The sequence below is a fragment of the Mollisia scopiformis genome, assembly GCF_001500285.1.
Source record: "Mollisia scopiformis unplaced genomic scaffold LY89scaffold_7, whole genome shotgun sequence".
NCBI lineage: Eukaryota > Fungi > Ascomycota > Leotiomycetes > Helotiales > Mollisiaceae > Mollisia > Mollisia scopiformis.
This window is the reverse complement of record NW_017263587.1, coordinates 667010-678779: the sequence shown is the minus strand read 5'-3', so window position 1 is coordinate 678779 and position 11770 is coordinate 667010. Positions and strand designations below refer to the sequence as shown.

General features: G+C 46.8%; 3 protein-coding genes across 3 annotated transcripts; all 3 read right to left on the bottom strand.

The window, feature by feature from the left end:
- Nucleotides 1-264: 264 nt before the first annotated feature.
- On the bottom strand, nt 265-2134 carry LY89DRAFT_682720 (uncharacterized protein). The gene has a single exon (XM_018214554.1). It carries the CDS (start codon nt 1936-1938, stop codon nt 298-300), a length of 1641 nt encoding a protein of 546 aa, XP_018074238.1. The 5' UTR covers nt 1939-2134; the 3' UTR covers nt 265-297.
- Nucleotides 2135-3705: 1571 nt separating this feature from the next.
- Nucleotides 3706-5330, bottom strand: LY89DRAFT_464533 (uncharacterized protein). The gene is made up of 4 exons (XM_018207707.1): nt 5012-5330; nt 4879-4941; nt 4613-4829; nt 3706-4554 (listed from the first exon to the last, which is right to left on the bottom strand). Exons 1-4 carry the CDS (start codon nt 5057-5059, stop codon nt 3782-3784), a joined length of 1101 nt encoding a protein of 366 aa, XP_018074237.1. The 5' UTR covers nt 5060-5330; the 3' UTR covers nt 3706-3781.
- Nucleotides 5331-10662: 5332 nt separating this feature from the next.
- LY89DRAFT_779773 (ribosomal protein L13) lies at nt 10663-11747 on the bottom strand. The gene is made up of 3 exons (XM_018222324.1): nt 11667-11747; nt 11203-11604; nt 10663-11096 (listed from the first exon to the last, which is right to left on the bottom strand). Exons 1-3 carry the CDS (start codon nt 11685-11687, stop codon nt 10968-10970), a joined length of 552 nt encoding a protein of 183 aa, XP_018074236.1. The 5' UTR covers nt 11688-11747; the 3' UTR covers nt 10663-10967.
- Nucleotides 11748-11770: the final 23 nt, after the last annotated feature.

The following is an 11770-nucleotide window of genomic DNA, read 5'->3' as shown; positions in this document are numbered from 1 at the left end:
TGCGGGTAGTGAGACATAGCTTCAAGTGACCAGTCAGGCAGTGCTTTCCCGCTGTAGAAATTCTAGCGTGCAGCTCAGCCGCACCCTTGCTGTTGAGACATGCTTTGTGGCGTCGCCTGCACGAGGACAGCTTCTGGTTCTCAGCTTCTTACTCCATTTTTCTGGAGCCACACATTGATGATTTATTAAGCACTTGACTTTACCTCCATCTCATCTTGCAAACCTTATGCACTTGTATCGACATGATGCTGCAGCTTTAAACCTTGCGACGAGCTTCTGAGAAAGATTGAATTATTCTTAGCTATTCTTAAATGTTGCTGGCAGAAGGAAAAACAAAGATCTAAAAGTCCCCACTAGCAGATATAGCCTCGCCAAAACATACACAAAAGCAATACCAAATCCCAAGACCCTCGTGACCGGGCCCATATATCCAAGTACCTTTCTCCTCAATCCATTCTTCCTGCTCTGTCCATCATTCTCGACTGGCGAGACAACCAAGGCCCTCGCACCATAGATCAAAGGCCAAGCAGCCGTAACCACCGCTGCAATTCTCCACAGCAATCCCTCTACCGGCGTCGGAAAGTGATAATCCCACGCAGCACAATGCAACAGACCAAACAACATCCCCCCGAGAATACCTCCCGCCCAGCCCAAGATCCCGCCTTCGAACTTTTGCCTCGCACCTTTCAAATCAGAATGCAAAGCATGTCCAGGCATCGAGTAATCATCTCCAGGAAAAACACCAGCGACATACGCCGGACCCGCCCTAGCCAACTCCAGCACCTCCTCCTTCGTCGGACATCTATCTGCCTTCACAAAACGCGGAGCAGCTATGTTCTGCGGTTTATTCCAGTACAGGAGGTAAGTACAAAATGCGCAAACCGAAAACGCTACAGTGACGACTTCAAATTGAGAAGAAGGCAGACTTTCTGCTTTGCGCATGATCAATTGGACGATTTGCCAGGTGACGTGAACGATAGCCAGGATTTTAGCTAACAGGTCGCCTTTGGCTATGTCGTCTATCTCATCGGAAGTGATGCCGGGAATCTTCTTAACGATGCCAAGCTCTCGAGCGAGCAGGAGCTGGGGGCCATCGAGGGCCCAGTGAGTACCTCGCAGACGGATGAGGTTGTAAAGTATGTCTGCCAGATCGGCCGGAATGATGTTTATGTCGTCTCCCGAGTAGAACTGTTGCTTCAGATCTGCGATGATTTCTTCTACCAGGAGAGAGTTCTTGTCGGTCTTTGGCTTGCAGCGCCTGTCCGCGACGCTCAATATGTGTGCCACTCTCTTGTTTGGAGGTTGTTTTGGTTTCTTCGGTGGTGCTTTGGATTCTTTGGACGCTTTGGACTCTTTGGGTGTTGCGACCGCGACCGCTGTTGACTTCGGCAATGCGTTTTCCAGGTCATCTTCATTGTTTGTCTCCGTGGCAGATAGTATGCTTTCACTTGTCGTCGCTTTCGAGATCTGGCTCTCTAACTTGTATGAACCAGAAGAACCTGCAGGAATCTGAGGTTTAACCTGAGGTAGTGGTGCTTTTGGCGTTTCCTCACTGAACAAAATCACAAACCCTCCCATATTAATAAAGAACGAATGAACCAGACTCCATTCGACTCCATCCTTCTCCGCAACGCTCCCAAACTGTTTCGTCAAAGCTATCGCACACGACAAATCGCCAAACGCCGTCAAGAGCAAGAACTCCGGTGCAAATATCGAAAAAATCATCAACTTGAACTGTGTGAGAGTTCTCTTTACGTAGTCTCTCCACCCCCGGTTTTGTATATATGCAGGAACATTCGGATGCTGAATCGACCAAGTACATAAGACTATTGTTGTAAGACATGTTAACAGGATATCGACAGTGCCGCGAGTATTCGGTTGCGTTACATAGTTGATGATATCGGGAGGAAGTGTACAATTAGTGCTGAACTTCGTCATGCCGTCAAAAAACAAATACTAGAACATGAATAGCAATAACGATATACAACAAAAACGACGCAAAAGATCAATACAATAAACAGAGCATCATTCAAATCAACATGATGAAGAGATGTTGAGATGGAGACGTCAACTTCCCAGTCTTTCCAACTCGGTGAGGTGTACACACACGCCACTCACGCGCACAGCCCATAGGCAACAAAGGCGATAAATGAAGCACGGAGACCTGCATTTCAGAAACACACCCAAGCCTTGCCGAACACCAGGGGTACCAATCCAGGGTCGGATTGGACGTTGTATTACGGGATCATGCAGCTCAGGCGGCAAAGTATGCTGGGATGTCGGCCCGTGCAGCGCTTGCAGATCGAGCCGAGAATAGATTCCGAAAAGGATGCCCAGATATCCATAGTCGGATTTGATACATGACTAGGAAATTGTTCGATATGCTCTGGAAACTTTACAGACGACTTTTGTCCTCAGGTACGCTCATTGAGATTGATAGAGAGATCTTGAAAAATTTTGACACCTGGGCAGTAGTGGGAGATCACGTGTAGCCCCTGAAGTTATCTGTATACCTAGGTACCTAGGCGAGTGCTTAGATCAAGCCGCTTGGTCTGGCTTTGAGATACATGTTCCTCCCCGCCAGGGTACACACAAAGACGTTGCTTCTTGATAGTAGTCAGATCGTGGGTAGCATTGAGACGCAACAGAAGCTCGAATAGTCACCGAAGACTCAAAGGTAGTCGTCGATAGAGGGCTGAACAGATTTAAAGTTCAACAAAACTTTCAAGTGAATTTAAATTCACTTGGAGAAAAAATCTTTTGTTGCACATCGCAATTCTTATAGCGCTCCCGGCAGGCACCTAAAGCGTGCGCTGCACCGGGAGATGTTGCTGAGACGCTGCGAGCACAACCGAACCGAAGAACTGCCTCGATCCCTCCACCACTACAAGTCAAACAAGGAAAGGTATAGAAACATCGCACGACGCAAGGGCATCATCATACAAGACTCAAGAGGCATAGCCTAAGACGTTAACAATTGCACAATGGTAGCTTCGAATTACTCCCTATCGAACATGGTGTTCAGAAGCAGTTGCCAATCCATGGCAGTCTATCAATAAGGCTAGGCTATGCGCAACATCTGCGGTGGCAGATTCCTTCAGACTTGGAGCATTGATGTCGTCGATTGTGAAGCCCCTCTCCGCCGTCATAGCTCGTGAGCTGTATCATCATGCCATATGCATCAGCAGCGCTCTGAATGGAACCGTTTATTTAGGGCAGAGTGGCAGGCTTAAACAACATCAATCAAGCTCCGAAATTCTGGATCTGATACATGGCGAGTGTCTTGTGGCATTTCCACTGCGTTGTCTATAAAGAGCTTATATTCTCAGCTGTCGATGTTCATTTAGGAGGCAAGTAAAGAAGTGAAGGTTGGTAATGAGATGTCACGTGCTGTAGTCCCTGAAAATTAGCCGAGGGAGGCCAGTTTTGTTACAATTCGCCTAGGTTTCTGGATATTTGAAATTACAACAAACAATCACACTCGAAATGTTACTTTCACTGTTTGCGTAATGATTTAGGATATGCAAATTCTATTAATATCAAATGCCCAATGCTTTTTGAAGTCAAGAAACCGTGAAATTTTGATAAGAAAAAACCAACGTTATATGCTCAATGCTTTTAGAATGTAAGAAAGCAAGAAGTTATGAAATAAAAGACCAACGCTCTATTCCAATTAGCCACGCCTCTATTCGCCACATTTTAGGTGGCCAAAATTTGGAAACTTTGAAAATGCCAAGTTCGCCCCATCTTCAAAAAGTTTGGGTCGTATCCAAAGGGCTACTTAGTGGCACACCATGCGTCCTTGGATGTCTCTCCCACAGATGGGCGGAGGAGGAGCTATTTGATGCTTGGTTGTACTCGGTACGGGACTCTTGCTCGTGATTGGATAGATCTTACTGGATGTTCCACTCGAAGAAGCATGATGCGTCAAGGTGAGTGAGGGTTGATGGGCTGAAGTGATTGGTGGTGGGTTGGTCGGGAGTAAACTATTCTCCGATGATGGATGGGTCGGAAATATCTTGTTTGAGATCTGCGAAGCTTGTGAAGTTGAAGATTTTGGTGGTAGAGGAGTTAGACTAGATCCTTTACTCAAGGCAGGACGTGGAGTTGAAGTCGGTGGTGGATGACTAGTTGTAGCAGGATTTGAGCTTGAAGACTTCCTAGTAGTCGTCAACAGAGTAGTTGGCGCAACACTCTTGCTACTAATGGCGGTGTTTGTAGCACTCGACTGAGGATCGATTGGAGGTCCACAACTGTTTGGTGCCATATTTGTCCCCCCACGTTTGACCAGTGGATAGTTAAGAGCAGCAGGGCAAACAAAACCTGCATTGGATCCTTTAGGAATAGCACCGTTGTAGACCATACGGACTGTGGGATCTGGGTTGGTGCTTCTCGGGTATGCCCAAGTAGTGACATAATCTGTAACCACCCTTTGCCAATTGAAATAATCTGAATAGTCGGCTTTTTGTCTGTTCGCATAGCTCTCCTCAATAGCTGCACGGTGGCCGTCGACATTCAAGAAGTATGCAATGAGACCTGCAACAAACGAAGTAGCTTTGAGCAAACTTGTTAGTATCTGACAATGTGACGGAGATATCAGCTCTAAGCTTACCAAATGATGTCCCCTTTTTTACCGCAGAACCCCCATTCGCCACATCGACTGTTATTGCAAGCCCTGGTGCATAGACATCAATGCCAGTTCCTGGAAAATTCGCTGGTGTTCCCCAGTTTGAAAAGTAGGTTCTGACGCCAAAGTTGTCGGTGGCTCCAACAACCATGATCGGAGCGGCTTTACGGTCTCTCCATAATGCTGGGATTGAGGATATTCCCTAGAAAAGTTCAGTGCCTAGACAGCTTTTGGTTGATTTGGATGTTTACACTTTGTTGTGCCGCTGTATTTCCTCCACTCTGAACCACAATACCTCCAATAGACAAGATTTTCTATCGAGGTTAGCACCTACTTCTATCATGCTCAATAGCGGCAAGGTCTTGTTTTTGAGTTCTTTCTTACCTGGATTTCCTTGTACCAAACGCCATACCAGAGATCTCCTGGTGGCATTGCTGACAACTGGGTTGAAACGGCGCTCGAAATAATCGCGTGACCCCAGGGTAGAGTGTTCGCATCATACCTCTTTATGATATCGTTAAGTGTTTGGGTATAGGCATCGACAATGCAGGCAATTCGAGTAGATTGAATCAAAGTCCCAACTGGGATTGGTGGATTTTGGGGTTTGGCTTGTTGGTCGGCCAGAGATTGTATACCTTGAGGCAACTTGACTATAGTGACATAAGTGCTATCTGAAGCTGCTAAAGAGCCAAACACCTTGGAAAGTCTGTTCCATAATTAATCCTGGGCATTCTTAGAGAAGCCGAAATGATAGATCCACAATACGTACTGCGTGGTTCCGTGCGCGCTGGAGGCTGCTTTGTAATCGGTTTTGTCCTCGTTATACGCATACGGCGGGATAGTCTCGTCGTTCACAGGCATTTTATTAGGATCTCCTGCGAACAGCCAGTCAGGTTCTACTCCGAACTTTGCTGTATACGCCAAGTACGCCTAGTTTATGTTTAGCCTTGACAGCACCCAACATGTACAATACCACCGCGGTAGCAAATACTCACCCTGCTTCTAGTATCACAGCCACTATCTATGATGTAGACCCTGGTCCCGGGAGTCGGACCCTGCGCCTCTGTAGCATAAGATCTAAGAGAGGATGCAGATATGCCAGGAGGCTGTGAAAGAATGAGGACTTCCTGGGGAGGTTGAGGATTAGGTGATTGAATGAAAGATGTAAGAGGTGGGGGTGGTGGGGGGGCTCTCTTGAGTAAGAAATCTTGTCCGGTATTGAAAGAAGCAGAAGTGAGGTTCTGATATGCAACGTCCGAGTAGGGGCCTGCATCATCATCGTCAAGCAAAATTGAGGCACCAAAATCTGTACTGATACTTGCAACCTACCACCAATTAGCAAAGTCAGACAGACGATATTACCAAGCTCACAGCTGGGTCTTTCTGATACTCCTCAACTTGAGAAGAATCTAGGTGTTGAGTCCAGAAGGCCGTGAATCCTGCGTCAGGTGCATCGGAAACGTAAAATGTTTGCGGATCAGTCTCTGCTTTTAATTTCGCGGTGAATGCGGTGATGACATTTCGAGGTTGATCGTAGTTGGGAACAATCACGTAGTATGTAGGGGTTGCTTCGGTTGTAGTTGTGGTCTTTGAGGTGGCTGAATGAGTTGTGAGAGAGCAAGCAGTTAGAGTATCGCATGCCTTTGTAGTAACAGTTCCAGTGGTACTTCCTTCGGTGTTGATTTGATAAAGCAATGTATATGTGCAATCAGTCACGGTAACCGTATGACAAGCTGATGTACTTGAGGGTTCTTCGCTCTGGTTGTCAGTGCCATCGTCTACCACAATGAGCGGTGGCGGAGCTATCAAATGTCAATAATTGCAGAGGGAGGGAAGTTTAAGCTGATGACTTACGTGGAAATCGATAGGGAAAGGGTCAGTTGGATCTGGAATCCCTACCCCTCCACCTCCACAGCCGATGATACATGGAAATTTGAAGGAGAATAGGTCGATAATTGTTCCCTGAATGTTTAAATTCTTGAGGTTGAACAGCACATTGAAACGTATGCTGAACTTTGAAAACCAGCCCCACAAGACAAATCCGTGGCGGTGCCCTTTGCTGTCATTAAAGAAGAATAAAGGTGCGATGGTCTTATGTCCCGTCGAGTCAGTTGTCGTTACCCACCTATCAAGCCCAGTGTCGGTTACCATTTGGATATTCAGCGAATCGGTAGGAACTGTCGTAGTTCCAGTCACTGCTACAGTTGCGTAGTTAGTCACAGTAGGCGTCTTCAATGTTGACGATGGACCCGACGATTTCACTTGGGAACCAGGTACGGCTGTACTAGATGGCTTAGGTGTCGAAATACTGGCAGGTGGGTGCGTAGAAGATGATGGTGGATGACTCCCTGATGGCAATGGTGTGGCCTTGACGCTGGACTCGATGGAGTGTGACTGTGGCGGATGCTGAGCACTCTTAGTAGAGCTTGCAATGACCGAACCGCTCTTTGCTCCACTGGATATACTGTGAGATGCTGGCGGAATTGACTTTGGTGCCTGTGAAGCAGAATTGGACCCAGCAATGATATGGGAAGAAGATATGCCTTGGGCACTGATGGACCCGCCAACGATGACATGGGATGAAGATGCACCTCTAGACAGTGGGGTAGTGACAGAACCAGGTCCAACAATGGCATGCGATGAGGATGTGATCTGACTTGCAGGAACCAGAGTGCTAGCCTTCGAGGGGGGCCCTCCATTGTTAGAACTCCAAGGCAAAACTGCTGAGCTTCTAGAAGGAACGACGGTACCCGGTGGCACAGGATTAGAAGGAGATTCGTGAGTGACGATCACAGAAGTAATATGAGCCGTGCCAGATGTGCGTACAGTCGTGATGGTATGCAGTGGCTCGGACTGTGGAGCTGATACAGATTCCGGAGGTTGTGCTGTTGGCGCAGACTTTGGTGCTGATAGAGAGAGCGTAGGGACTGGCAGAGAAAATGATGCTGGAGTAACGATCACCGAAGTAATGTGAGCCGTGCCAGAGATAATGATGGTCGTAATGGTGTGAAGCGGCTCAGACTCAGGCCCAGACGCATGGACAGCGATGGACGTCGCAGGCTTCTGTGTACCAGAAAGAACACTTGAAGGTGCTGATGGACCCACAGCGATGGACGTAACTGGCTTCTGTGTGCCAAGCAGACTACTTTCTGATGCTTGTGGTACTGAAGTGAAGACCGAAGTAATACGCACAGTACCGACATTCAAAATAGTAGTGAATGTCTGAGGAAGTGCCGGACTTGGCTGTACTTGAGTAACTCGAGACAAAGTGTTCCCTGGGCCAGTGGCCAAAGTACCAGGATGGCCTGGAGAATTGGCAGAACTGCCAATGCTGCTTGCAGGGTGCTGCGATGAAGGCTGAATAGCAGACTGTTGAATGCTTGAAGCAGGTAGTGGAGCTTTGCTCGAAACAAGTGGTGGGACTTGCCCCGAAGTAGGGCCTGGCTTAAAGGCACCACTCTGCGAGCTCTCGGAAATCACCGCCGAAGTGTGAAGCGAGGCAGTCGCAGTCAAGCTCACAGGATGACTTGCAGGCGCGACACCGATAGATGTGGCGGCAAGAGCTTGAGTCTGTCCCTGCATCAGGCAAGAGCATGCACTCGAGACAGCACCCGGAGAATTCGGGCACTGCGTAAGAACAATAGGTAAATCGTACACATTTCCGGTGTTGATGGTTTGCGTGTAAGTGTAGCAGAATGCCTTAGCCGGAGGACCTGTCGCCAAAAGTTCCAGATAGCAAGCACCAGCAGTACAGATGCTAGCGATTGGATTGCGTGCAGGAGGTGGTGCAGGCGGATGGGCTGAGCTTGGCGATTGGTGCTCTGTAGCTGGGCAGTTCGTGACCGTAGGGTGGCATGAAGTAATAGTGATGTGTGTAGTCTCATCGACGGTGATGGTTTGACCTTGAGCAGCTACCAAAGGAAAGAATGCAAGCAGCAATGTTGCCAAGATTGGTAGTAGAGGCAACTTCATGATGAACTTATCTCATGAAGATAGATTAGGTAGAGAGATTCAAGGGTACTCAAATCTTCAGAGTACCGAAGAGCTATCCGGGCCTTGAATAGTCTTGTTTTTAATAGTTACCGTGTTGCGAATAGATGAAGAGGTAAGCGGAAGATGCTCGTAGTAGTTGTTAAAAAGTTTGTGAAAGACAGTAAAAGGTTGAGGGAGAGGACGAACTCGCGAAGAGTACTTATGCTTTGAAAAGACGTAGTGAATAAAGTTATCGGAGTGTACCAAGACTTCACTGCGTTTGTACTGGTGATATCAAAGAAGAGAGAAGTATTCCGTGGCTTGCTTGAAGTTGTAGAGTCGTAAGACCAAGGGTTCTGCAGGCACAGGAGACTTTGACTTAAGCTCTATGTTGGAGGTCTTGGTAGTTGAGAGTAACGACAGTTGAGAGTAACGACAGTTGAGAGTAACGACAGTTGAGAGTAACGACAGTTGAGAGTAACGACAGTTGAGGGTACTGACAGATGAAGTTGTTGGTGGTTTAGGGTATTGCCAGTCGAGGGTTGTTGATACTGTAGAGTAGTTGAAGATAAGAAGCGTTATCGGAGATGTAAAAAAGGAAGAGGTTGAAGAGTTGAAGTTGTTGTTTGAGGGTGGAGAAAGGAGGAAGAAGAGTGATGGGGAGGGTTCTTAAATAGTAGTCTGGCTGTAGAACTGAGGCAGAAGACTAAGGCAAGAATAGGAAACCTGATAAACTGAAAAAGTGTTTTCTGTGAATTCAATCAAGCGCTATTGCTATGGTCGACTGGTCGAAGCTAGTAAGCATTATTGGAAAAGAACGTAATAGGAAGAAGAGTCGAGGAATGGAAGTTGCTGAAAGTCGAAATTGTTGTTTGAGGATGGAGAGAGGAAGGGGAAGAGTGATGAGGAAGGTTCTTGTATCATTGTTCAGCAGGGGGAGTGAGGCTAGAACAGAAGACTTTGTTAGATCAAAAATTGTTGTCGATCGATTCAAGAGAGGTCCGTTGATATTTTGGAGTAGCTGAAAATAAAAATGTTCGGAGGATTGGATAATCAACAGTCGAAAACTCGAGCTTAATGTTACTGGATAGAGAGAGGAAAAGGATAAATAGTGCCAAGGGGTGTTGGAGTGGTAGTTTGCCGGAAGAGCTGAGGCGGGTAGAAGAACCTCGAAACTCTTGTAAAGTGACAAGTATTCTTTGCGAACAAAGTAAAGACTGTTGATGCTGGAGTAGTTGATACTCTAGGGTAGTTGATGCTGTAAAGTATCTAAAAGCACGAAGCTCTGTCTGAAGACATGTAAAGTGGGAAGAAGTCAGAGTTGTTGTTTGAGTACGAAACAAAAAAAGAAGAAAAAGGAACAATGTTGTGCAGTGAGAAGAAGTCTTCAACTATCAGCTTTATGGGGGAATACTGAGGTAGAAACATAATCAAAAGGAGCAAGTGAAGTGAAGTTTTGCTTTGCGAACTGAAATGTAGTAAGGAGTAAATACCATTAAGCGAGAAGAAGTGAGGTCTGAACCAGAGTCATAGTATTGATAGCCACATTAGCTATAATACATATCAGTACTTGTCGTCTAACTAAAGGGCTTAAGAAGTGAACTAACTTTACTTAAATTTCAAGTCTGTTGACTCTGTGAGCAATGTTAGGCGAGTCCAGATCTAGACTTGGCTAGTCCAAGTCAAGTTCAGCTGAAAAGTGCTTAAACTTGAGTGGGACTCGGACTTGCCTAACTTTATCTACGAGCTATTATCAACTATTTGAAGAACTTCAAAATTGACCCGACTTTGCCTCCAACCAAATGACCCCAATTAAACTAAACAAAAAAGAGAAAAGACGATTATCAAACGAAAGCAACATCAACATTCGTAGCACTTGCTAGTACGTTTTACTACTACTTCGAATGGTATATTCATTGCTATTGCTAGTTTCAAAGCTTGAACGCTTCGAGGATACATGATTTATTCCGTGACATGTACAGATGTTGAGATTTTGTTTTTGGTTGTAGGGGTGAGGTACCTAGTTGCGTGAATGGAAGAACATGTTGGTGCATAAGGAATCTGGATGCTGTAGTGCTGGGAGGCGAAGGACCGGTATAGATATCTTCCGAGGATATAAAAGATGATCTGAAAAAGCATAGCAGCAGTAACAAGAAAAGAATACAGAATCAATCCATGACCACTCGATCATCAAGCCAACAAACTTAACAAAAACCATCACAATAACCCGTGCCGCAACAGAAGATTTCTTCCCAACCCATTTTTGGGCATATCTTACATTCTCAATTCCCGAATTCGCCGTACAAATACCATGATATACATACACCCAACACAACTATTTCCCTCATATACACGTCTGCCCGCTGAATCATAACCTAACCTCCTCCTTCACAGCAGCTTCCTCCCTCGGCCATTGAACCACATTACTAACGCCCCGGAACTTGACGATGTTGTCCTTATACGGATGGGCCTCCCCTTCAAAAGCTTTTAACCTTGCCTAAAACCTTCAATCAGCATTTCATTCATTCATTCATTCTTCTTTACCCAAAGCATCCACCTCTCCTCTCCTCTCCATCTTCATCCTCACACAGGGAAACACTCACAAGCCGATCATCCCTCAACCGATTCTTCGGCAACATCCCACTAACCGCCTTCCTCAGCACCTCCGCTCCCCCAAGCTTCCCCATCAACTCATCCATGCTCACACTCTTCAGGCTCCCCGGGCGTGTATTATGCCGATAGTACAATTTCTGCCACCGCTTCTTGCCGGTCGTGTATAGCTGCGCGCAATCCGTGACGACGACGTAGTCGCCGCAGTCGGTTGATGGGTCGAAGATCGGTTTGTGTTTGCCCATCAGCAGGATCGCGATGCGGGATGCGAGGCGGCCGAGTGAGGGAGGGGGGTGCGAGGAGGGAGAGGAGGGCGAGGGGCGGAGGGGGGAGAGGGAAGGATGGGGGACGGTGCAGGAGATGTGGTGCCAGGTGCGGGAGTAGGCTAGTTTTGTCTGGGGAGGTTATTGTCAGTTTGAATCCTCTCTTTCATATGTGAATAAGAAGGAGGAGTTACCAGGCCATTAGTTTGAGACATATCTGTAGCAGTCTCTTCGACCAATTGGTCGGACGGTGCTACAGCAGAAGTGGAAAGATTGGCGTTGGAGTGTAGTCGCGATC